The 27,142-nt window shown below is 42.6% G+C and overlaps 1 protein-coding gene across 1 annotated transcript in view; it reads left to right on the top strand.

Annotated features, from left to right (window-relative positions):
* Positions 1–462: 462 nt before the first annotated feature.
* Positions 463–27,142, top strand: part of P2RX3 (purinergic receptor P2X 3) — a 49,468-nt gene continuing 22,788 nt past the window's right edge. The window contains exons 1-4 of the mRNA XM_066588205.1: positions 463–705; positions 17,914–18,049; positions 24,386–24,457; positions 26,611–26,674. Of these exons, the coding sequence (XP_066444302.1) occupies positions 587–705; positions 17,914–18,049; positions 24,386–24,457; positions 26,611–26,674 (391 nt within the window). The 5' untranslated portion in view covers positions 463–586. The remainder of the gene's footprint in view (positions 706–17,913; positions 18,050–24,385; positions 24,458–26,610; positions 26,675–27,142) is intronic.

Raw genomic sequence — 27,142 nt, 5'->3', positions numbered from 1 at the left:
AGTGTATTATCTTCCCAGAAGCATCTTGCTTGTAGGGAGAGCTATTTTTCTGATGATATTATATTCCTTCTAACTTCATCTCCAGTAATTGAGTTTTGCAAATTGAAACATTTTAACGGTCCGTTGAGGGTTTCAGAAGAAACCTTGTACATTGGCTTGAGAAATGAGGTAACATCACTTAAAAAGATCAAATAAGAACTCTATGGAGCAAGATTTACTGCAAGTGGTCCAGACTTGTCATTTATGGAGGAGGAGACGGAAGCCATGCTTTACGGAAAAAAATACTAGAGATTACAAGCAAAGATAAATATGTAATTCTAGTCTCTGTAGCGGCATACGGTAATTACAGCTATAAGTGTCTGAGTTAAAGCCTTAATAATTCATGAGCTAATGCTTGGAGAGTTATCTTCTGCATTTAGTAAAAGTGCTAAAGAACCAGACACTCTTAAGATGCTTTCGAGATTAAGACACCTTCGAAACTACTAGAATAATTGGTCTTGGCAGAAAACGGTGAAGGCTGAAGAAAGAAGACACTGGGAAATTAGCTTTGCTCCAAAAGAGCTCCATTCGAGGATTTTCCAAAAACATGGGTTGTGTTACTGACTTCTTTACCTATGAAACGACCAAGTCGGTGGTGGTTAAAAGCTGGACCATTGGAGTCATCAATAGAGCAGTGCAGCTCCTCATTATAACTTACTTTGTGTGGTAAGTAGATCTAGTTACTAATTTACTCGAAACACGTTCGATGGCTTTGGTGGCTACACAATTGTGGATTTCGAGAGTTGGGACTTGTTAGATTTTAATGTGATTTTCTTAATTATAAATGTCTTTCTAGGTATTAACATATAATCACATATCTATGGGTTGGCTGTGGTGATTTCTATTGACCTTTTTTTATAGCTAGGACAAGGGTTAATGTACTGAATATACAGATGCTTGAATACCTATGTTTTTCAGGGAATGCCGTTCCTGGAGGACAGAATGAAGAAAGCTTTGTAGAAAAGGAGAATTTGAGGAATCTGTTGTAATGCTTCAGATCATTATAGCTGTAGGACAGTGACAATGAATGCAACATTTTTGTATTACAGTACTATGGAAAGCTAAGGTCTAATAGCTGTGTGACCAGACTCTGTACAGAGCACATGAAGTGCCTTGGGCACTAGTCTATACAGCTTTAGCCAGTCTGTTCTGTCGTATGATGCTCTGCACAGCTCCATATTATATTGGTTTTTACCCCTCTAAACAGAGAATACCTCTGTAACATGGTGCTATAAAAGAACGTGTCATACTCCCCCCCCCCCCCCCCCCCCAGATTCATACATTCAAAGAATCTGAAGGAAAATACTACTGAAATGGAAGCATTATGGAGGTGTACCTTGGGGGCCAAATAGAGTTCTATGGGAGCCATGTTATGGCTTTATTAAGCTCAGACGTTGTCAGGGGTATGAGTACTAACTTTTTGGTGCTTATAGTATAGCATACTTACAGTGTTTTGTATAAAAAAACAAGTTGCAAAAATCAGGAAACACCCATATAAAATAAAAATGATGGGGATTAGAGTTGAGCAAACATGCTCGTCCGAGCTTGATGCTCGTTTGAGTATTAGCATACTCGATGGTGCTCGTTACTCGAGCGAGTACCACGCCGAGTTCGACTCCTCCCCGTTTTGACCCCTAACTGCTTTACCACTTCCTGCTGTGACGTGCCAGCGTCCGCACGTCCACAGCAGTGCGTGGCTTGCTAGAGAGAGAGAGAGAAAAAAAACTCGGCACCCAGCGGGTCAAATACAAAAATGCTTGGGTCTCCCATTGACTTCAATGGGGTTCATTACTCGAGTAGAGCTCTCGAATATTACGAAAAGCTCGACTCGAATAACGAGCACCTGAACATTTTGGTACTCACTCATCTCTAATGGTGATCCAATTTAAAGCAGAAGCTATAGGTGAAGGGGGAAACCTATTAGGCCATGTCACCAACATGGTGGCCATCTGGAATGCCATCATGTTGGATTCAACTTAAGTTTTTGAAATGGAAATGTACACTACTAGTCAAAAGTCTTAGAACACCTCAATTTTTTCCAGTTTTTATTGATATTTACACAGTTTAATGTCTCCAGTGGACTTTGAAATGAAAGCATAGAACAAATAAAAATAATGGGTTAATTTTGTTTCACCAAGTTAAATCCATATTTTTTACTTCAAAATTAGCCCTCTGTCTAATATAATGGCTTGACATTATTTTTACAATTGAATTCAGTTATTGCTCAGAAAGTTTTTTCCAATATTGCTGCAGAAGTTCTCACAAGTGTTCTGCACTTCCAGATTGCTTTGCCTTTACCCTTCTGTCCAGTTCATCTCAAAAAAGCTCAATGGGGTTTAAGTCTGGAGCGTCTGTGGGCCATTCCATTCTTTGAAGCCTACTGGCTTCTTCTTATCTTCTTGAGCATTTCTGACATAACATAGAAGTATACTTTGGATCATTGTCTTGTTGTAATATGACCCCCTGACCAACTAGACGAGCACCAGAGGGTATTGCATGGCATATCAAAATGCTGTGGTAGCCCTTTTTTGTCCAGTGTGCCAGTCATCCGGCGCAAGTTGCCAATTCTAGATCCAGCAAAAGAGCCCCAGACCATCATGCTTCCTTCTCCATGTCTGACAGTTGGTGTCACACACTCAGGAACCTTCATTAGGCAGATGGAAAGTGCACTACTCCCCCATTCTTGCGCAGAATCACAAATTGGAATGCAGCAGACACTCAATGCTGGGTCAGTCCACCCCAGCAATAGGAATCCAAAAATATTCAAAATGATTTCCAACTGTCACTTTATTGTTCCCATAACTCTGTACAAAAATGCAACATTTGATAATGGGCTGAATCATTGCATTTTTGTATAGAGTTTTGAAAGTAGAATGTGAAAGAGAAATAAATTCAATCATGAAGTGATGTTAATATGAATGACACCATTGTTTTTCTGATGACATTATGTACCAGTTTGATGTATCACACACCTACCCTACAGGTCAAACATTTTAGAACACCTCATATTAAGGCATATAATACCCCAGGAGGTTCCCTAGAGTAATGTTTGAGGATCTGTAAGCCACTTTTATTACTGTCAATCTTCATGCATCCACGATCAGCCAACAACTAAACAAGAATAACATGCACGGGCAAATAGCTTATAGGAGCCTACTATTACTGGAACTTGTTGGCTTAGTTAGTATGAAACTATAGATGAATATACCTACAGCCTGGATTATTTAGTAGATACTGTTAATATTTGGTTAACCAACATTGCAGCTCACACAAGTTTGTGGGTTCACATACTTTTAACCAAATAGATGGCAAATATTTGATCCTGTGGAAAGAATGTGTGGTCCTGATTTTCTTAGTCTAGTAATGCTTCTAGGGTAGGATACAATAAATGCCAGTGGGTGCCACATTATAACCCCTGACAGCTCAGAGGTTGCAGATATGGTCATGTGTATGAGCCCTTTGGTCACTAAAGGAACACATTGCAACAGCTTGTTCAGAATTTGTAATGCACGTTCAAGAAGAGTATAATGTAGTATTATACTAAAAGAATGTAAGAAATCCTGTAACAGTTTTTTTTTCCTTCTTTTTTATAATTATTACAGCATTGTTAGGCTTGAACAAAGTACTTCCTATAAATTTTTAACCATCTTTTCCATTATTTTAGCCCACATTGCCATGTTTTTGTAGATAAACTACTTGTTTCCAGTCCAAATGATATTTTAATAAATATGATGAGATCTACCTGGAGATTTATCAGGCTCTAGTGCTCCATCGTTATTTCCAAATAGAGAAGACTGGGACCAGTGATGAGATTTCCCAGAATCGACCAAACCGGTAACATTACTAAAGTAAGAGCATAGTGATCCAGAAAGTCACAAAAACATCACAAGGAAACAAACACTCAGGGACCTTCTAGCCTCAGCAAAGGTCACTATTACTGGTGGCCCAATGAAAAAAGTTTGGAAAGAAACTTATTCAAGAATGACCTCAATGGCTGTATGATGTAAGACGGAAAAAATGGATGCTCTACAATTTTATTTTTTGGGGGGCTATGAAGTTCCAAGGACAGACTAGGAATGCTTTTCCTCAAATCTCGTAAATCAAACAGCGTTGCATACTAAGAACATTATACCAACATATTAGAGGGATGTGCTGGAGATGTTTTGCTGTCTTTGGACCTAGACAGTTTACCACGAGTGAATAAATCATGATTTCTTAAGGAAAGTATCCAGTCCATAATGTAGTGATCTGAATACAAAAGTAAGAAGCGTACACACTGTGAATGGCTAAGGGAAAACAAAATTATTTTCTTCCCACCAAAAAGAATAGAATATCTACAAGATATCAACAGAATGGCATCACCCTGCGCACCTGGTGAGGAGGTCGCTGCAACTAGCTGGAGATTCAATTTGCGCACATCTTCCTCATGCTGTACATTCACCAAACTGAGTGAAGCGCTTCCCTCCACCCATGTGCATGAACCCTTTCTCTGGAGAAGGATTGTGTGTGCTGGCTCAGTTGCCTTGCAATGCTGGAGTTCTAGGTTCAAATCTGACCAAGGGCAACATTTGGATGGAGTTTTTCAAAGTCCATGCAGCGGTTTTCCTTGATGGGATTTGAACCTAGGACCCCAGCACTAAAAGGAAACTGTGCTAACAGCTGAGCCACATTCATAGAAGAGCAGACACAGACGATTTTTGCAAAATGTCAAGATTATCTGATGTTGCAAAGATCCGTATGATTTTAGCACCAGTGCCAAGCAATACGTATATACTTCCTATTGTCACATTTGCAAAAATTGCTCTCCAATTTTTGGTCATAAACAAATGAATGACAGACCCAATTCTCCCTATCTGTCATGAGAAAGAAAAGCAAAAACACATTCCAATATTACCATTAATAAAAAATAAATTATATAGGACGCGCAAGGTTGCCTTATCTAAAAAAAAAACAAAAAACCTCTTGGTTGGTCCCATGCCCTTTGCTACTGGCTAGCAGGAACCAATGCAAGACTCCTTTCTCCAGAGAACCTTCATTGTCAGCAAACAAGGGTTATGAGTTTACGGAAAATAAACATGTAATCCTCCATCAGGCTGACTTTTGAAAGTATTGGTCTTGCATTGGGTGTAATGTCTATTAGTGGAGTAAGGCCAGCTCAGCGTCTATATTTTAATAAGACGCAACATGTTATATAATTAAATTATAGAATCATCTGGATCCCTGATTGACTGGTAATACTGTCTGTGAGGGAGCGTCTTAATCCCCATGGAAATGTTGCTTGTGAACACAATCCTCCTGACTGAGGCATCAGCCAATCAGCTGTCAGGTCATTCATGGCATGGCACCTTCCCATTGGCTGAAACAAAGGGCATTAATAACATAGGGAGGAGATGGTTTTCCGGTATGCCTATGGCTGGGTGGGTGTGTTTGAAGGAGGGGAGTACTCAGGTCTATTTAAGTCAGCCGGGGCTGATATCAGTGCCAGCAGCTATGCGTGTTACGCCTGTCAGCTCATAGTTAATTTTGCCAGCACACCTTGTTCTGTCCAGACAAGCCAGGGTTAACAGCTCCTGTGCCTTTCAGTCAGGTTAATTACCCTGCTATGTGTCTGAGAGGTGTGCTGGTGATTGACAGGTCTATCTACCTATCGGCTCCTCCCGCCTCCCTATAAGATCCAGCTTTTGCTGCCTGGAAGTTGCCAATTATTGTTCAGTGTCTGCTGAGTAGTCCAGCTACTCTGACCTGCTGGTAATCTGGCCCTGGTACTTTGTGCCATTCCCTCAGTCTGCTAGCTTGTCTGCCTTGTTTGGTATCCTGCTTCTGTCAGCTTGTCCACTGGACCTCGCTGTTATCAGCCAGGGTTTTCCTATCTGCCTCTGTTCTGTTTGTATTGTTCGTGTTGGCTTTCTCATCTGCCTTTCCTGTTGGTGCTAGTGGGTAGTATTCTCTTGCATAGGTATGGCGGTCCCTGCCTGTCTCCCCTAAGGAAGCGTAGGGTCAGAGTTGGCGGCCTGGACGTGTCCACCATCAGGGCTATCTCCAGGAAAGGACAGTGGTGTGGGTTTAGATCAGGGAGCCCTGCGTTCCTATACACCCCACTAGTACCGTAACAATGCGAAAACTCTGAAATGACAGAATCATTAATATCTGTACATAATGTGGAGGAATTAGCTTGGGATTGCTCAGGATACACCCTAAACCTTTAATGCAAGCAGTCTGAACACTCAAATGGTGTTTATTTTCCTTGGCTTGAGGGGCAGCAATACAAACATCAGTTGCTTCAGGTCGAAATACAAAAAATAAAAATCTGCCTGTCTGGTTCTAACTCAACCCAAATGTCCCTCACTACCAACTTCTAGGCTAACCCTCCCAGCATAAACAATGTAATCAGTCCATATATTCGTCCTGTACTCACACAGGTCTTGACCCAGTAGAGCGGCTCCCCCAGCTTCGGATTGTCTGAAATGAGAAACCCTTTAGACGATGTGACCAGAGTTGTCAACCTAAAGAATTCTTTTTTCTGGACAACTTATCCAAAAATCATGGGCAGCCAACATTTTTTACGGACACATTGGAAAACCATAATGAATGCTCTAGATTAGATACTTGTCTGTAGGTCACATACTGGTATGACCAGCATCTACTGTGGGCTGTAGAATGCCAATAATTACAGTCATAATAATCTGCAAATTACCTCCAGCTTCAAAAAATCACAGACGCGTGTATTTTTTATTTACAGACGCTGGAAATAAGTGCCGTATTTTTACTGACTGTCCAGTTGGCAACCCTGGATGAGACCAAGTTTGGTACTTAATGGGACAGCGATTTTCAACACTGCACTTTAAGGCTGGGTTCACACGGGGCGGAATTTCCGTGCGGACTTGCATTCTTAAGCCCAAGACTAAGCAGCAAAGTGGACGAGATTTGCTAATAGACAGCCCGCTCGGAAACTGACATGCTGCGTGGAATTTAAATCTGCGATGTCAATTGTATCACCATTTCTGCTGCGGGCTCTCTTCTCTCTAGTGGAACACAGGCGGACAAGCCAGGTTTCGAAGTAACCTTTCCACTGCGAAAATCTTGCAGAATTTCCGTGCAGTCCAGCTGCGGGCATTCCCCAAGATTTACATCGTTCACTATGCAGTATGACATGATAATTTTAAGTTATTATTATTACACAGATACCAAAATTGTATAGTTTTTGTTAGATTTTTCTACTTTTGCTCAACGAAAACACTTAAAGGGGTTCTGTCAGGAAAAAAAAAAAATACTCACCTGAGTCGTCGGGGCCGGTTACCGGGAGGCTGCTGCTCCTCTTCTCTCTCGCCGGCAGCTGTCTGATTGCAGGGCAGAAGCTGACAAACTCCCAGCTTCCGCCCCTGCTCCGACCAGGCCATGCGGCCCCCTTCCCGGCGCGCATGCGCAATCGCCGTCAACTCTCCGTGGACCACAGAGGTTAGACACGGCCAGGACAGCGAGAGCGCTGGAGCTGACCCTGCACGCGGCAGGTAAACATCGGAGGGAGGTGAGTTTTTTTTTTTTTTTCACTCTTTTCTTTTTACAGGTTTAACTCTTAAGGGATGCAGGGCAGGATGTGGGTGAGTATGCATTTTTTTTATTTTACTGACAGAACCCCTTTAAGCTCCTGCACACTTGCGCTTTTCTTGGGCGTTTTTTTCATGCGATTGTCAATGGGAATTTCTAATGAATACCTTATTCCGCAAAAAATACCACAATCACGTGAAAAAAACGCGCAAGAAAAATGCAAGTGTGCAGGAGCCCTTAAAGAGCCACTTCTGTGATTATTTTTTCATTCCTTATGTAACTAATCCCCCTTACATATAAGTCAGCTACTATTATCTTGGTTAGTTTTTCCTTCCTATCTGAAACTTTGTGGAGTCCTTCTCTTCAGGTGGGTCATGTGATCTCATTCTGACCACCTGAGATTTACCTGGCATTCTGTTTTCTCAAAAAGTCAATTTTTTAGTCAGCTTAATTCCTGTGTGATGGACCCTACCGCACAAGATCCTTAGATGAGGGACACAAACCCTCTTATCACAGTTACTGAGGATGAGTAGAGGTTCCTGTCAAACCGTTATAATCGAGGAGATCACAGCTCATCCTCCTGACTGTATGCTTACGATCTGTAACTTATTTAGGTGAATATAGAAGGTAATGATAAGTGTCCTCCTATCAGGAAGAGATGGCACAGGCTCTAGCTGGTCATGTGATGATGTGCTGATGAAATATGGTCAGGTAATGTGTAAGTGACCAGCGATGCTGCGCTCAGTACAGGCATCGGGCACCAAAGACTTTAGAGGGGAGCGCTGTGTCTTCTGAAATCAGGTGGGGGTACTTAGCTGATATCCAGATAAAATCCGCACCAATGTTGTGGATTTTGACTCTGTTTTTGATTCGGAAGTGCAGTGGTATTTCGCAACATTTCCCCCACGTGTAAACCTACCCTGAGGGCGTTTACGCTAAAGTTATTCTGCAATGTTAAAGTACGAGAGCCCTCCTATGGTGCGAAACAACATTATTCCGTTACTGTTCACTAAAAGAACCACACCTCAGGGAGTAGTTGAATTAAACTATTGAAAGAATTCACTTAGAAGCCATAGATTCGTGAGATGCTGAGGATAAAAAGAGTTCCCCCAGACATCTTTCTTTCCAGAATTCCCAGTGTTGCAGTAGGGCTTTATATTCCTCTGAATGAGATTTGATCCCTTTAGTTATAGTGGAAGAAGTTGTCCACAAAGGGTTGCCATGGCAACGAATTGTGAGATGTGACAATTTGTGCAACAATAATACCAGTATGATTTACATTTTTTGTATTTTTAGTAAACCTGGTATTTTTGGTATCTCCATTGCCTCCATTGTTTCCTGAAATACCACTTGGAAATGTATAAATACGTTGATCATTGGGCGTTATCATTTTACTTTTTAGCAGGGTTCCGCGCCTAAATTTGCAGCATAAATTGATGATTTTTAAATCTACCCTGATGTTAGTTCTGCTGCAGATTCCACGTGGATTTTTCCACACCATGTGAATATATGCCTGCAATGTTCATCGCTGCCATTAGATGGCCCCGTAGTACCATAAATGGAAAAAGGTTATGTAAAAATGTGGATAGAGCATTCGCAGTAGGACTTAAACAAGTTCAGCTTCTGACATACCTACTAACTCCTGAATAATGTGAAGAGGGACACTTTTTTGCAGCACAGCTGCATATTTTTTACTTTAGGCAATGTACCTTTTATACAAAGTCTTGCCCTTTGTGCCCTTTCACAGTAATAGTGCCTGTTAGTGACTCGGTCACAGTAATAGTGCCCCTTAGTGACCCCTCACAGTAATAGTATACCTCTAACTAATAATCATATACCAATTCTACATAGGTGATAGTTTTTATAGTGCAGTTACCTCCAGGGGCTACAGGTAAAGTCTCCTGTGATTGGCGACATCCCCTTTTCTTCTGTATCCGGGCTCTGACCACCCTGAAGACTTTTCCAATGACTTGTCTCTGCGCACTCTCCCCAACTAATCCAGTCGCTTCGCCATTACCTTGCTCAATAAAAAGAGTAACAAAAGTGATTGCGCAACTATTTTGCAATCACTCTTAAGGCCCATTTACACGAGCAGATAATCACTTTGAGCAATTATTTTGCTTAAAAAATAATTGGTGTTCAAGTAGCTTCTCAGCTACTTAAATGCCAATTATGTATGTTAATGAAGCCTTCCCTGAATGCAGCTAATAGCCCAAGGCAATTAGCTGTGCTCAGATCCTTTGTTCTGCACAGGGGAAACAATGCTATCAGCACTCCCCCCCCCCCCCCCCCCCCGTGGAGAACGACTGATAAAACTGATTGCTAAAATCAAGCTCACTTGATTTTAATGATCACCAAAAAGAGCCCGAAATGCGGGTGCCCGCGCCCATTTACACGCACTGATGATCGCTAAAACGATCGCCGATGAGCGAAGTTTTAGCGTATAGTCCAGTGTATATGGGCCTTTACACACCATGCGCTGACTGAACACTATAAGGGTAGGTTTATGTAACATATAGGGTATGTTTCCACGTGTCGGAAACACTGTGGATCGTCCACCAGTAAGTTGTAATTAATGAACTGTGATTGTGAACTAACAGATGCTGGTACCGTTTTTCAACTTGTTTTATTGAGGAATAAAAGAACATATAAATCATATTACTCAGTAACAAATCTGAATGTGATTGTTCCCAGCAAGAGAAACCAAGTAATCTTGTAGATATGAGACCTTTTAATGGCTAACAAAAATACATGATGTTAATGTGAGCTTCCGAACCAATGCAGGGTTCTTCTTCAGGCTTAAATGAAATAGATCCGAAGAGGCATGCATATTTATACACATGAACTTATGACAAGGCACATATATGCCTATAAAGTTCCTCAAATTTGGAGGTTGCCTGTAACACAGAAGCGGAGGGTCCGAGAATATGATTTTCAGACTGTCATCCTTGTGTAGGGTATGGTGGAGTTTCTTTGCGGTTTTCCTTACTAGCTCTAGCTGCGGATTGTAGGTCACCACTAGAGGTACACAATCGTTTCCTTCCTTCTCTGTCTATTGGAGTAGTTGATTCCTGGGTATCCTGGTGGCTCTGGTGAGTTGGTCATCAGTTAAGGTGAGATGGTAGCCCTGATTTAAAAAAAGGCCTTTTAAGATAGTATAGATGCTCCTGTTTATTGGGTTGGAGCAGATCCGGTTGTATCTGATCGCCTGGCTGTAAACGATCAACTTTTTGATCTGTTTAGGGTGGAAACTGTCCCATCTGAAGTAAGTGGGCCGATCAATCGGTTTTTGGTATATGAATGTCTGTACTGTGTTGTTTGACATGTTTATGGTGGTGTCCAAAAAGTTGATTTTTGTATACAAGTAGCTTAATGTCAGGTTTATGGTGGGGTGGAATGCATTGAATCTCTTATGAAAGTTTATTAGTTTTTGTTCGGTGTGGATCCAGATGATTATGAAGTCATGAATTAAGCAGAAGTAGGCCAATGGTTTGTTGGGGCAGGAGGCCAGAAAGTCACTCTCCAGTTTTGCCATGAAAAGGTTGGCATATTGCGGTGCCATTTTACTGCCCATGGTGGTTTTGGTGTGTTGCAGGAATATCTCTTTGACAAAGGAGAAATAGTTGTGTGTGAGGATGAATCTTGTGAGCTGTAACACGGATTCAGAGGCAACCCTATTGGCCTCAAGGTGTGCCTGGCAGGCGGTCAGTCCATTTTCATGTGGGATGTTGGAATATAAGGATTCTACATCCATGGTGGCCAGGATGGCACTATCAGGGAGGGGACCTATGGTTGTTAGTGTGTTCAGTAGGTCCGTGGTCCAAATGTGAGGAACTTTATAGTCAGGAGTGCATTACCCTCTGACACACAAAAAGGAACTTATCCCTGCAATGTAAAGAGCTGCAAGACCTGCTCACATGTACTGACCAAGGACAGGATACAGATCCCCAACACACAGCAGGACTATTAGATCCTGGGAACATTTACATGTTCCATGTCTAATGTTGTGTGCCTGATTCTGTGCAGTAAATGTCCTGTTGGTGGCCTTTATGTGGGAGAAACAGGACAAAAACCTAAAGTGAGGATGAGATCTCATCGCCACACAATTAAACAGGAAATAGCAGAATTACCTGTGGCCGAGCATTTGTCTAGCCACGGACATGACATAGAAAATATGAAAGTTTTGATAGTGAAGGGCAGTTTTAAGTCACAAAGCCATAGAAGAATTTGGGAATATAAATTCATAACAACTTTTGACACTTTCAATATAGGCCTAAATTCTTCACGAGGATTCATGCGTGACTGGGAGGTATGAGACACCCATAGCACAGATAACACTGCTGGCCTGGTGACCCCCCAACACTACTTCAGAGACTATAAAACCTTCACTCCCTTATCCGTGTCTGGTTGAAAATGTTTGTTTCTGTTGCAGTATTCTTTTAAGTGCAAACCAATCACATCCATGTCTGTGCCTTGTCATAAGTATGTGTGTATAAATATGCATACATCTTGAAATCTATTGCATTTAAGCCTGAAGAACAACCCTGCATTGGTTCGGAAGCTTACATTAACATCATGTATTTTTGTTAGCCATTAAAAGGTATCATATCTGCAAGAGTACTTGGTTTCTCTTGCTGAGAACAATCACATTTTGCTCTACTGGCTAACACCATCCCAAACCTTTTTTTTCATTAATTCTGAAAGTAACATAGTAACATAGTTCGTTGGGCCGAATGAAGACAATGTCCATCTAGTCAGCCTGTCTATCCTCCTGTGTTGATCCAGAGGAAGGCAAAAAACCCCAGGAGCAGAAGCCAATTAGCCCCTTTGGGGAAAAAATTCCTTCCCGACTCCCTAATGGCAATCAGACTGTTCCCTGGATCAACCCCTAATAGTTCCTACCTGCCTGTATACCCGGATTAACAATTAACCTAAGATTTATATCCTGTAATATCCTTCCGCTCCAGAAAGACATCCAGTCCCCTTTTAAACTCCTCTATGGATTTTGCCATCACCACTTCCTCAGGCAGAGAGTTCCACAGTCTAACTGCTCTTACTGTAAAGAACCCCTTTCTATGTTGGTGATGAAACCTGCTTTCCTCTAAATGTAGTGGATGCCCTCTCGTTACCATCGCAGCCCTGGGTATAAACAGATCCTGGGAGAGATCCTTGTATTGTCCCCTCATGTATTTATACATGGTTATTTGGTCGCCCCTTAGCCATCTTTTTTCTAGAGTAAATAATCCCAATTTTGATGCCTCTCTGGGTATTCCAGTCCCGTCATTCCATGTATTAGTTTACTTGCTTTTCTTTGAACCCCCTCCAGTACTGTAACATCTTTCCTGAGCACCGGTGACCAGAATTGTACACAGTATTTCATGTGGGGCCTGACAAGTGCCTTATATAGTGGAAGGATAATGTTCTCGTCCTTCACCCCTATACCTCTTTTAACATAGTTCAAGTATACGAATAGGTTACAGTTACATATAACAGTATATACTGTAAAACATAGTATATCTAAGGAGGTATTTTGTTGAATTAAGGATATCATCATCATACATGTGAAAAACTAACTGGTACTTGGAAGGGTTGAAGACCTCATTTGGTCCACCAATTGCTGAAATGCGTTTTGTGTGTTGGTTGTGGTTGATGAGCTGCACCAACGTCCCCAAGTTTTATGGAATTTATCTGAGTACTTTCTATTTTTATATACTATTTTCTGTATGGGAGGATGTAACTGACTAGATTACGCCATTGCGGGAGCATCAGGGGCCTCCTATCCATCCAGTGCAATACTACAACCTTACGAGCCAGAAACGGCACCTCTCCAAGAAAAGTACAAGTATAGTATTGCCACTGCTCTTCATCCAGTATACCCAGTAAACATTCAGTGGGGTTTGGTGGGAGTGATACCCCCAATAGTTGTCCCAGGAAGTCTGCAACCTCTGTCCAGAAGGAGTATACCCTTGGACAGCTCCACATCAAATGGTTAACGTTAGCATTGGGCGTCTGACAGCAATGACATTGCGTGTTAAGGGTTCTATTCATCTTAAATAGTCTGGTCGGTGTCAGATAGCACTGATGTATAATGTGTAATTGAATCATCTTGTTGTTAGCTGCTGGCGAGACTGAAGTGTAGGAGGACATTGCAGTACTCCACTCTTCTACCGAGGGGGAGGGGATTATTTCTTGCCATTTGTCAAAGCCACCCAACTCCACAGATGAGATTTTAGCTTGAATGAGATCTGTGTATACCTGCAAAACCAACCCTCAGGATACTTGCATGCGCAAAACTCCTATCAAGGGGTAGGTGGAAAGGAACTGATGTGGTTCTGGGAACTGAACAATGAGTGAAAGTCTTAGTTGGAGGTATGTGTTGAAGTTGGTTCTAGGGATCTGGTAAAGCTACTGCAGCTGTTCAAAGGAGACCAAAACACCATTTTAAAAAATTCTATGCTCACCTTTTCTTTCCCCGTCAGTCTCCTTACCACATCTTCTCCTGGCTGAGCTTCTGCAGTGCCCTCAAGGTCACCTCACGGTACACCGTCCGGCTTGTTATGAAGGCTGCATTTCTCGCATTCTCTTCCTGAGGTCAGTGAAGGTCTCGTCCCTGTGAAGTAGCGTTCACTACCTAGGAAGGAATTCAGATCTATTTCAGAGACAGCTCGCATGAGCAATCTCTGAAGCAGATAGACAGTCCCCCTGCTGGCCTGTGAGCTGTGACATAACGTACATTGTCTGGCAGGAAGAAAGCTGCCGTCAATGTACGTAAGCTCACAGGAAGGAGAGGAATCAGCCAGCTGGAGGTGAAGTGAGATTCCCCCGGACTGCAGGAGACAGGAGAAGATAGGTGAGGTGAAGATCTGGTAATTATACTGATGGGGGAGGAATAGGTAAGTATAGAATTTTTCTTTTTTAATGACAGAACTCCTTTAATGTATATGTGTTCCAAGGAGGTGATTCCAAGGTCTATGTAGAATTGCATGTCTAGGAGGTTCAGCAAGTGTAGAAGTGCTCTATTACCCCATAGGGGGGTTTTCAGGGGAGTGTCTTAATACCTAGTAATCTGTTTACACATCTGCCAGACTCTAGCAGCCAATCTGTGCATAGGGAGTAGCAATCTAGTATGCAGGTCTGTTTTTTCCAGTACAATTTAGAGGGAGGTCTCAGTTAAGAAATGCATCGGAGAATATTCAGAGATTGGAAGATCTGAATCAGAAAGCCAGTGGCGAATGTATCTAATTTGGCCCGACAGGTAGTATAGTTTAAAGTCTGGCAATGCCGTGCCTGCCATATCTTTTGGGCGCTATCGTGTCTACATGTTACAGACAGTAAAGGAATTTGGGGAGAATTATCATTTTTAAGATTAATTCGGTCTGCTACCGATAGGGGCAATGAGCTCCAGGTCTTAAATTTATTCTGGAGAAAGGGGAGCATAGGGGCCACATTTAGGTTGAAGCTGTAAGCAAAGTCCCTAGATATGTGAATTCCCAGGTATTTAAAACTTGGAGGTTACATATCTTGCCTCCCATGACCCAGTCTCCTGTTTGTAGCCGCATAAATGTGAATTTTTGCCAGTTTATATATAGGCCTAAAAAATGCCCAAACCTATTAATCAGGGAAATAGCACATGGCAGAGTTTTCTTAGGATCTGACTTTAACAGAATCAAGTCATCTGAGTATAGTCTGACTCGGCTTTCCCCTGAGCCTATTACTATGCCTTCGTAAATGTGATCTTGACGAATGAGTAATGGTTCTATGGCCAATGCGAACGAGAGAGGGGAAAGAGGACAACTTGCTAGTACATTTTTAAAACAAGTCCATATTTTGTCAGCTGTCTGGACACATTTGTGTGAGCGAAGGTCAATTGCAGCTTTTTCTTCTTCTTTAGGCCTTGTCTTCTGAACAAAAATATCTGAATACGTGTCAAGTCAGTCAGTCAAAATAGAAGGGAAACAAGATGATGTTCAGCACACATTATGGTTTCTCTCACAGTACAATTAAAAAACATACACCAACTGCATATCATTAACTATATTCAGGGGATGCCAATAGGCTCTGTAATGGATAGTGGGCCGGTAAGGATAGAAGGCAGCTCATTCACCGCAGGCTGTGTTACACTGTTTGCATAACTCCCCCTGACTTCTATGGGAGTTACAGAAACTGTGTAGCGATTTTGTGCGTAGCTGTTTCCATAATCCTGTCCACCTTATACAGAGCAGTGTTCCCATCTTGGCAGAGACCATTTGACCGATATGGGAGCATCCCTTTAAAAATGTTTCCTTCCTCTAAAATTAATCACAGATGTAGAGATCATCAATAACAATATGAACAACAATTGTGTACTGCTGTATCTTGTCTCCACCAGAAGCTAGGAGCTGACATGGTGTTGCTAGGGTTTACGACCTCTGTCAAGCCCCTAGCTTCCAATTGGCTGTTTGGCACTCATTTGCAGACTTCTGACTGTCAGTGGCGGCTTTCCTGCAATTTGCCCCAGTGATAATGTAAGCACCGGCGGTGTGTGTGCGGCCTCCCTGCAATTGTCCCCGCAGTCACTATCTTGGGGGCGGTGTGTGTGCGGCCTCCCTGGCATGCTCCTCGCTGTCAGTGTGAGCCCCACAATTTGTGCAGCCTCAACGCTGTCACTGTCAAGCCCGCCGTCTGTGTGGGCTCCCTGCCATGTTCCCTGCTGTCACTCTCAACCCTGCCATTCCCAGTCTCGGTCTCCCCCTTCGTCCCCCGTCCAGTCGCCGTGTCATGCACACTGGGTGCAAAAACGTCAGAGGAAGGAGCAGTGAGGATGCGGAGGCTGCTCCGGGGACAGTGATAGCTGCAGCGTCTGTATTGATTTTTGCCTAGGGTGGAAGGTTAGGGTTAGTTTTTCTGTTAGGCTTACATTAAAACCTCTAAATGCTTCCATATTACAGCTGTCTTAACATGGAAGCATTTAGAGCTAATAATGTAAGCCTAACTGGAAAACAAACCCTATCCCTCCAGCCCAGGCAAAAATCTATACACATGCTGCTAGGACCTTCAAGAATTCAGCCAATCGGGAGCTAGGGTTGTGACAGGGGCGTTCCTCCATGCAAGCTCTGTCAAACCCCTAGCTTCTGGTGGTGACAAGGTACAACAGTACCCAACAATTGTTACTTCTGCTCTGGTACTAAAAACAATCGGTTCCAACTGATAGAAATCTGTTCCATTTGTCATAACACTTATTAATTGTGCTTTACAATTGTGGTAAATGCTGCAATTCCCACTAAGGCTTGTTTAAACAGTCATGTACAAGTTGTGCCGACGCAACACAGGTGCAAAAAGCAATGCAGAGCACATGGTCACTGTCCGTGTGCTGTGCGATGTCCTCACACCCTACACACTACCTCCTTCTTTCACCCATGAAAACGGCTGAGAATAGGACGTGCAGGGATTTTTTTCACAAATAAGCTATTATAGGACCGTGTGCTGTCCGTGGAGTACATGACCCCAAAATACAACTGTGTGAACAGGTTGCAAGTGTACAAAACACCCCCAAAAAACACCCACAATGTTTGTTCAACTTGCATATTTTGGTCCTTCTGCTTCGTTTTAAAATTATTATTTTTTTCCTCTATGTTGAATTCACAGGCTTTTCTTCCTGTGATGTTAGAGATTTGCTGTCTGTTCTAAGGGGGAGGGGGTTGCTTTTTTCCCTTTACTAACAAGTAAACACAAAATTGCAAAAAACATGAAACACGGTATTCTTGGCAAAAAATTTTTTGCCACCTGCACATTTTTTATTATTGGGAGCCTGACACAAATTTCAGCACTTCACTTCCCATTGTCGGCCAAGTCACAAGTGCAGCCAACTCCAAGACTAGACGGGCTACGTCTGCCACCCGACTACAATGTGCACTGCCATGCCTATGCTGATTCACCAACCAGCCAGCTGGCTTACTCCTTAGCCCATTGAAGTCTACCCGCACTTACATAACTTCCCCATGGACAGTTACCCTGGGGTTTCTGTGGGTTCCATCACATTGCACAGTTGAAATGCCATAATTCTGCCTTACATAAAGAAACACACGGTTAAAACAAGGTACTTGAAATGAGGCTTTATTACTCTAAATGGGAGTGGATGGGTGGGAAAGAGGTCTAACTAAACACCCCCTACCTGGTTCACCTCTTTTATTTTTTCCTAAGGAACCCTGCCCCGTTTTTACCTTTCCTCCCTGTCACCCCCCTTTGCACCTTACATGCCCCTCTTGCAACTAGATGCATATTTTCTACTTACACCTTTGACATGTTTTTGGATATAAGTTGCCATATTGATCTCCTCACTTCTGGTTTCAGCTGGGTTTTTCTTCATGAGAAAGCTTACCAGATTCGGGACTCATCCATTGAATCATCCGTGATGACAAAGGTGAAGGGCATTGGACGGTACAGTAAACAGATCATGGATGTAGCAGACTATGTCATCCCCCCACAGGTGACAAACTTTTCTTTAATTTTAACCTGTGTTAGAGTCAAATGAAATGTAACAATGTATAGATGAGGTCTGATTGGTTATAATTACTGGAGCCTCAAAAATAAAAAGTGAAATCGGATTGATTAGGCTTGTTATGTTTGGATTAATTTCAGTGACAGGCATAAACATTTAATCACTGGCCCTTACACAATTGGAAATTAGACACACATGATCCCCAGAATGCAGCATAAGATCAAGTGAGAAACTTATTCATGGATCAGTTTTGGTGTGAATCCACATTAGAATGGGAAAATCGAGCAATCTGGGTAGACTTGAACAAGGCCTGCTTATCTGTGCTACACTAGCCGGGGCCACAATTCAAAAAATTGCCAAACCTTGTGGGTTTTTCTCAAACCGTGGTTTTGAGAGTATACCAAGAATGTTGTGATCGAGGAAAAACCTCCATTGAAACAGGATCCTGTGAATAAAAACAAGTAGTTGCCGAAAGGGATCAGAGGAGAATGTCAAAAAATATTTCTGATGAACAATTGGTGCACAGTCAATCAGATTGCAGCTGTATACAATGCTAGTGCTCCAACTAACACCCAAAAATGTGTCCTAATTAGAGATGAGCGAGTATACTCGCTAAGGGCAATTACTCGAGCGAGCATTGTCCTTAGCGAGTACCTGCCCACTCGGAAGAAAAGATTCGGCTGCCAGCGTGGGGCGGGGAGAGCGGGGAGGAACGGAGGGGAGATCTCTCTCTCCCCCCCCCCCCCCCGCTCCCCCCCTGCTCACTCCCGCAACTCCCCGCCCACCGGCGCCGGCACCTGAATCTTTTCTTCCGAGCGGGCAGGTATTTGCTAAGGACAATGCTCGCTTGAGTAATTGCCCTTAGCGAGTATACTCGCTCATCTCTAGTCCTGATGGTCATGGACCATGATGTAGCCAAAGGTCTTTACCCCTCCTAGATACAAAACTGCACTGATAATGTTGGGTATAATGCAGGGCCCGGATGTTCCTCCAGGATCATGCCACTGCCTATTAGTGATGAGACAGTTCAGCTCAGCCCTTTTGCTACACAATAACCTCTGCACATCTTACAAAGCATGCCCACTACACTCTCCAATAAAACTCAACAGGTCATTGTCAAAATGGTCAATAAAGACATGTTAGTCACATTATTTTTTTATTTGAAAAGTTTGTGACTTTGAGTGACACCGGATAACCAAACTAGATAGAATGGGCTCTCAGAATTTTCCCAATAGAGGCATAGTTTATGCACTGGTTTTGATGATCAAATCTGTATTTCTCAAGATGGCAGTGCTACAAGATTATAGTTGCAATAAAAAAAAGTAAACCCTTTGGAATTAACTGGATTCCTGCATTGGTTGCTAATAAAATGTGTCCCAGTTATTCAATATTTCTGGGATGCCTTAGGGGCACAGCACTGCTGCTCATTAGCGTTGAGGTCAGGACTCTGACTTGGCCATTCCAAAACACAAATCTTCTTTTTTAACCATTCGTTAGTTGATTTACTTGTGTGCTTTGGGTCATTGTTGCTTCAACTCTTTTATCTTCAGCTTGAGGTCATGGATGGCTGCCCTTACATGCTGCTGTAAAATGTTTTGATATACCATTAGCTCTGTTCACACGCTTGCCTTTTCCCTTGTTTAGCTCCGTCATGGGAGCCAAACAACGAAAATGAAGGAAGTGCTGGATTTGGCACTTCAAACTGACACGGACCGCACTGGAGGGACCTCATTGACTGTAATGGGGTTCGTGTTGTGCAGTTTTGTCCAGGATTTCGACCCACCTCAATGTTGGAGACTCCGACGCAGATGTGACCAGAGACTTAGAATTCATTGTTCTCTCAACAATCACAAGGTGTCCAGGCCTTGAAGCAACAAAATAGCCCCAAACCATGATGCAAATAGGATGGGATTTTGGTGTTGGTGTGCAGTATGCTTTTTCTTGCAGACATAGCGTTGTGCATTTGTTCTAAAAAGTTCCACTTTTGTCTCATTTGTCCATGGCAGATTTTCCCAGAAGCATTGTGGAATATCTCGGCCACAGCTGATAAGGACCACAGTACTTGTATGGACAGTAGTGCTTCCATCATGGTGTCCTCCATGAACAACATTCTTGTTGGGTTCAGCTGTTTTAGGGGTCTGAGGCGCTCAGGCGAGTGCTACAACCTATATCTCAGCCTGTGATGTCACGATCGTTGATCACGTGGCCTTTGTGTGACTTAGTCCCACTCAAATGAATGGGATTGAGCTGCAATACCAGGCACTGCTTGCCTGAGTTGGGCATATACATGTGTAGGGTGGTGGGTGCCGAATGAGCATTGGGCAGGCAGCTATCTAATGTGTGTGGGCAGCCTCCTTGCGTTGTGGATGTTTATTCAACATATTCAGTAAAAGACATGAACGATACAATTGTTTGTGGGCTGGTAGTTTAGATTGTGTTTGTCTATAATTGTGACAATAAGACTACATATTTTTAATAATCAATGCAGAAATCGAGGAATTTCCAAAGGATTCACGCACTCTCTATTGTAACTGTATGCTCAAGTCTTGGTATTTCTTGCTATAAGTATTTCTAGTGCTGTGGTACAATAGGACGTGTTAGAAGGGACACTAGAATGGTCTGGACAGGATAGCTTCTGTGAGTAGGATCACTTTTCCTTATCATTCAGGAGGTAGCATGATTTGGCTTGTTTCACTTTATTGATTGGTGGTTTAGTTTTATTGAGTTTTATTGATCTGGCTTTGAGTAACTTTAGTTTTCTCAATCTATGTGTTTGGGTTAGGCTGAGACACGGTTGGCGAGTCTAAGGGATTTGCCCTGAATGTCTGTAAGATGCAATGGACTTTACTGGAGAGCATCCTTGGGTCTCAGCACTCTGAGCAGTCTCCCATTGCAAACAATTAAGACTTGGCAAACTGAGAAAACTAGCCTGAGGAAGTGCCACAATCCAAGCTTAAAACATGTACCAGATATAAATCATATTAGAACATTAGCTTCAGACTACTACTTTAGAACTGTGTCACAGCACGCTGCTATTCGCTCTCTGCACACCTCTCCACTGCCCACTCCTAGGCTTCTGCCCATAGGGATTATGCACGCTCCCACTTTGCTTCTTAAAGAGCCATCCCCCTCCAAGCCGGTTCCTGCTAAATTAGGCATCCATTCCCTAGGTTGGGTATCTAAGCAATTTGGTCTCATCATGCCATTTATGATAAAGTCCCTGTTCGTACATTTTGACCCTTGCCTGTGTACTGGCTATCCTGACTTCTATGCTCCCTGGCTTTGGCTCTGCATATTGGACTCTGCTTTGTCTGCTGCCTGCTCTGATTAGCCTGGACCTCGTTTATGCACCCATGCTGCCAGCCCTGACTTAAGCTTATCCATTTACTGCTTGTCAGTTCACACCATTAGGTACCGCGCCTCGGCCCAGTGCAACACCGGTAGCCATACAGCTGGGGTTATCTGTGTGTGTAACAGCTTGGGGACCCCGCAGCAAAACCGGCATCCCACTTGGAGTAGTTAAGCATGAAAAACAGAGTTCCCCAGGTGCCGCCACATTAGTTAGCCCAAACTAGTGTGTGGCAAGGCGGATCCATATCCTCCTATCTGACAGATTGCTTAGTTTTTCCCTCCTTTCAGAGTTGCAAAATCATAATGAAGGCAATATAATCAGGCAGGCAACATTATTTCACAGGCAGCTAGTCAGACAGGCAGGCGGAGATCAGTGACAAGGTCAGGAAAAAAGTCTGAGAGAAGAGAGGGGTGGAGCGACTCCTATTAAGGATGTGATCCCAATATTCAGAGTAGTTTTTTATAGAATAGTTAGTAGGATGCTGCCAGTCCACCAAAGGTAACGGGCACAGAAACAGGAGAAAATGATGGTACCATTCCTTCTCTCCTGGGAGTATAGGGCATGAAAATACAGTAACATCACTGTATTCTTTCCGTCCATTTCTGAAGAAGGAGCTGCATCCCTGAAACGCGTTATTTGTGCTAGCTATCGTTTAATCATTAAAGAAGAAATTGGGTTGATCCCTTTGCTTTTCATGCGCTTTATATAACAAGGTTTGCCACGATGGTCCATCATTTTCTCCTTTTTACTATTAGGAAGAATGTCTGGTCAGCCAAAGAACAGCAAGAAGAAGAAGGCTCTATAATAACCTCCAACCATTTAACTGTTGTAGGCTTACTATTGACTGGATTCTGTCTGGTGGGAAAGAGATGTAAATTAAATAGTACTATTAAGGCTCATGTAGCTCATGGGCACTAACACAGTGCCCATGCAATCAGAATCAGACTAACAGCTTTGATGCGGCAGTCACAGTACCGCAATAATGGCAACTTGGATGTCACCGGCATGGAAGTATTGTGCTCTGTTGAGGAGACTCTAACTGGCACTAATGGGGAAAGTTGTCACAGTTTTAGATCAGACAATAGGAGTAAGTCAGGTTACTAGGTAGATGGTCACTAACAGTTGGGCAAATACAGCACCATATGTAGCATATAGAGATGAGCGAGCACGCTCGGTTAAAGCAATTACTTGAGCGAGCATCAGTCTTTTTGAGTAACTGCATACTCGTCTGAGAAAATTCAGGGGGTGGCAGGGTGGAGCGGGGGAGAAAGTGAGAGAGTGAGAGAGATCTCTTCCCCCCCCCAGCTCACCCCTGCTCACCCTCGCCGCCCCCCCAAGTTTTCTTGGACAAGTATGCAGTTACTTGAAAAGACCGATGCTCGCTCGAGTAATTGCTTTAACCGAGCGTGCTTGCTCATCTCTAGTATTGAAACTACTCTGAAAATAAGCCCTCTCCTGATTTATCTGGATTTTTGGGGAGGCTTGAAATATAAGCCCTACCCTGAAAATAAGCCCTAGCTGCATTACATTAAAAAAAAGGAATACTTTACCTAGCAGGCTTGGTCCAGGTCCCTCCCGCTGCTCGCTGGAGCTCTGACGCGCTTCTTGCAGTCCTCGGCTGCCCACAGAAGATCACTTACTGGTTACGGGATTCATAAATCCCACCTCCAGGAAGCCATGGCTCTAATTGGTTCTCAGTCAAGCAGCACTCGATGAGCCAATGCGATGGCTGTGATTGGTTCATCGAGCGCTGCATTGATTGGCTGAGCAGCGGTTGAAGAACCAATCACAGCTATTGCATTGTGGAGGTGGGATTTATGAATTGGCCAATCAATGCTGCAGCTTAGCCAATTCCACAACACAATGGCTGTAAGTATAATAAGACAGCCCCCGAAAATAAGACTTAGCGTCTCTTTTGGGGCAAAAATTAATATAAGACTGGGTCTTATTTTGGGGGAAACATGGTAGATGGAGGACAGCACCAGGACACCTTCACTGTGTGCACGGCTAAGAAATGCCACCTTCAAAACAGCCCATAGCAAAAAAAAGGCCGCAGCATCATGAGGCGAACAATAATAAATTCCATCAAGCTGCTTTATTCCTCATGGTCCAGCATAATAAAGCGCAACATTTTAGCTAAAATGACCACCTTTTTCAAGCTCGAAAAATACAGACATTTTAGCCAAAACGTTGCACTTTATTATGCTGGACCATGAGGAATAAAGCAGCTTGATAGAATTTTCAGCTCGCCTTGTCATGCTGTGGCCTTTTCTTTGCAATGAACATAAGATAAGCCATATTTGTCTTATTAGGAATCCACAATATCTACTTTTAAAAAACAAGAGTGCACAAACTAAACACCAAAGCCCGTGAGGCAGATGAAAGTCCACCAAAGTCCACCTGAGCAAAAAAATAAAAAATACACAGGAGGCCTTACAGTCAATGTTGCTATTAGATGTCCAAAATGCAACATGTCTTTGGCGTGTTAGGGTCTCTAAAGTGCTGAAGAAGTGGTCTTGGTGGTGGAGATGATACTAGTGGTGGTCGAGGCTGATGAAAGGTGTGGTAATGCATAGTAAGAGTGCTACAACAACCTACCAACCCTCGATGAGCACTGAAGACCATCTCTACTAGATCAGTTTGGGTCTGTGTTGCATATCTACTTCCAGTTTCTTTTTGGTTTCTTACATGTTTTCTTGGAGGTTACGTGTTGACTCTTAGACTGTTGACTCCTGTAAGCTACTCAACCCTTAGGATGATTCTTAACCTCCTGGTGTGGCCGTCTAGGAAACTGAAGCTGAATCTGGAAGATTTTCAAGTTGTTGTACAGTAGTTGCAGATCTCTTGTATCTTATGCATATATCAGGACTGCCTATTTAACTCCTATTATCACCCTGTAGATATACTTTTTTCATGATGGACATTGTAGATCTCTATACATTGAACACTTATGTCTATTTTTTAACTTTTAGGGATCCTCTGTGTTTGTGATCCTCACAAAACTTATAACAACACCAAAGCAAGTGCTGAATCACTGTCCGGAGGTGAGTGAAACCACCGGTTTGTGCCGAGTAAAAACTTCCAAGCAGAAAGGTAACTTGAAGCTCCTGGGCCCTAATCTGGACCAGCCTTAGTTTGGATGATGCCCACTGTTGTACTTTCTATTGATGCTCCTCTCTTATGGAGTACCATAAGTGGTAAAATAATACCATCGTGCACCGCCCAAATAACTATGCCATAAAATATCCAAATAACATTATCTAATGAAAACTTGGAAATGAAGCTACATCACATGCAGCTACCTATCCATGGGTCTGGGTGTAAATGTGACATCACTAGTGCAAGCTCCAGTTGCTGAGTCCATCAAAGCCAGAGATGACCCCTTCAGTAATGAATGGTGATTTGTGATCTGTCCATTCATACAGGACATAACTAGAAGACCAGCTCTTGCCTCAATACAAAATCTGTGAAAAAAACCCTTCCCCCACCTAAAGTCCAGTGGAATTGTGGATAGGAGATAAAGGACTAATAGATAATTAATTTCTGTATAAGTTAAAAAGGTATTTAATCAATTACACCGTGTTGCATGGGTATATTTTGCTGTGTAAAAAAAATAGTGTTCTTCCCTATATTCACGGTGCTGAATCCAAATATGGCAATCAAAATTGTCTGTCGGGCAAAATAATGAAGTTATAGACATCATAAGAAAATAGGATATTCAATGTTGTTGATCTTATGTCCTGCTTAGAACTGTATGTTACCCCACTCGGGATTGACTGTTTATAAGGACATTTGTAAAGCAGATTTAACCCTTTCCAATCCAATTGGTATCCTGCTTTTCCTAGGGGGGCTTACTCTTCTTCTGCTGTTATACAACGGCGCTATATGCTGGCTAAAGCCAGTACTGCATGAGGCGACACGTTGGATAGGCTCCAGCAGCAGAGAGGCTGGCAATATACAGTAAGAGAACCCCGACGGATGTCTTCCAACATCAGAGCTGTACAGCCTTAAATCATAATGTCTTCAGACGTCAGACAGTGGATTGGAAAGGGTTAATGGCAATTCTATCTTTATTTTACTCTTCAGGTTATTATCTGTAAACTGTTCCTGACAGTCAACATCTGAGTATAAATTTGGAATCAGCACCCAAAGCTCTGTAAGAAACACAAAGATTTTATCTAGAAACAATAAAAAACATTTTTAATAACACAGTGTTCAACGTAACATCAGTCAGAGACCCACCAATTAATGAATGTCTATCAACAAGAACCGTGTATTAAATTATCACAAGAAACAGAGCAATTCATTAAGAAATCAGAAATAAAGGAATTTATAATTGCAGACTCATAAAATGCGTTCCCTGACTTAGAAACATCTTAGAAAATTAAAAAAACAAAAAAGAGATGATGATGAAGTGCCTATATATGTCATCATGGTGTCCCAGGATCAGGCGCCCAACTGAACATACATCTTAAGAAGATAGAAGGCATTTAGCAAGTGGCCTGTAATAATGACAACTTTCCCTTTTCCCGGTACTCCACTAGTTTATCCATCTAGTCGATGCCGGTTTTGGCAGAGTAATATTAATAGTTAGGTAACGTTATACGGTGAACATATAATTCTATTGGAAAGTCATCCCGGGATCGTATATCTCCATTGGTATGCAAATAGGCTGATAGTTCATCCGCAGGAAGTCTCATGTATGTGGGCACTAGTATCCAAAGTTCACAAGACATCACAATGTAGTACATGTTCAGTCCACCGCAATCAATAATACATGGATGAGGAGTGCAGGTATATGTGGCCAACATAAACTGGAACAGAGAGCCACCTGGTAAATGCCGGTGTTGCATGGTTTTCTCCCGATATATCAGGGATTGGGTAACTTCATACATGAGTGAGGCGGAAAAGGCTCTCCATTTGCAGAGATGTTGCTCAAACAATGGAGACAGTCAGTAGAGCAACTGTGAAAAGAGTAGGCTCATCCAAATCAAGACACCAAGAAGAAAACAGGGAGGTGGAAAACGGAGTGACGTCAAATGTACCCTCACCCGCCTAGCATGCGTCATTTAAAATACTGGTGCCTTCTTATGTTGTAGATGTCAAAGCCCAAGTTTGACTGATACTGTACTTCTGCAACCTCTGTAGCTATGCCCCTGCTTCCAAGTAATAGACATGTATGTCCTTTTTTTATCAGACTGATGACAAGTATAAATGCAGCAATGATAGCTACTGTACAAGAAACAATCCCACGTCTAATGGTAAGAACATTGTGTTCTGAGATCTGTGTTTGCACGACTATTGGTAGCTTCTAAATATTCCTTCATTTAAGTTCATAAGTGGGTCATATGGGACTATGTTAGCTGCATTGCAGGGGTATATAATGGAGGGGAGGTGTTCTCATTAAAATTGAGTCCCTTTTGTTGCTGGGACAGGAGGACTTGGTGCTTGTTTGCCCCATTTCCTTTCCATGATCCTTGGGTTTATTCCCATACCCTTGTTTGTAGAGTCTGTTGCGAGGGGATCTCAGACCAGACTCTCACCACCCATTAAAGTAACTTGATCTGGGCTCCTTCTCTCCATAGCAGCTGTATAATTTTCCTCTATGGTACATACACCACTACCAGTAGTCCATTAGCTAAGATGGCCCATAGGGTTTAATTTTCCCCTTCACATTCTTACTTAGTACACATTTTCAGCCCCTAGTAGCAAAAGGGATTGTACCAACC

The sequence above is a fragment of the Eleutherodactylus coqui genome, chromosome 13 (assembly GCF_035609145.1).
Source record: "Eleutherodactylus coqui strain aEleCoq1 chromosome 13, aEleCoq1.hap1, whole genome shotgun sequence".
In the NCBI taxonomy this organism is placed as follows: domain Eukaryota; kingdom Metazoa; phylum Chordata; class Amphibia; order Anura; family Eleutherodactylidae; genus Eleutherodactylus; species Eleutherodactylus coqui.
This window is presented reverse-complemented; position numbering and strand designations above follow the sequence as displayed.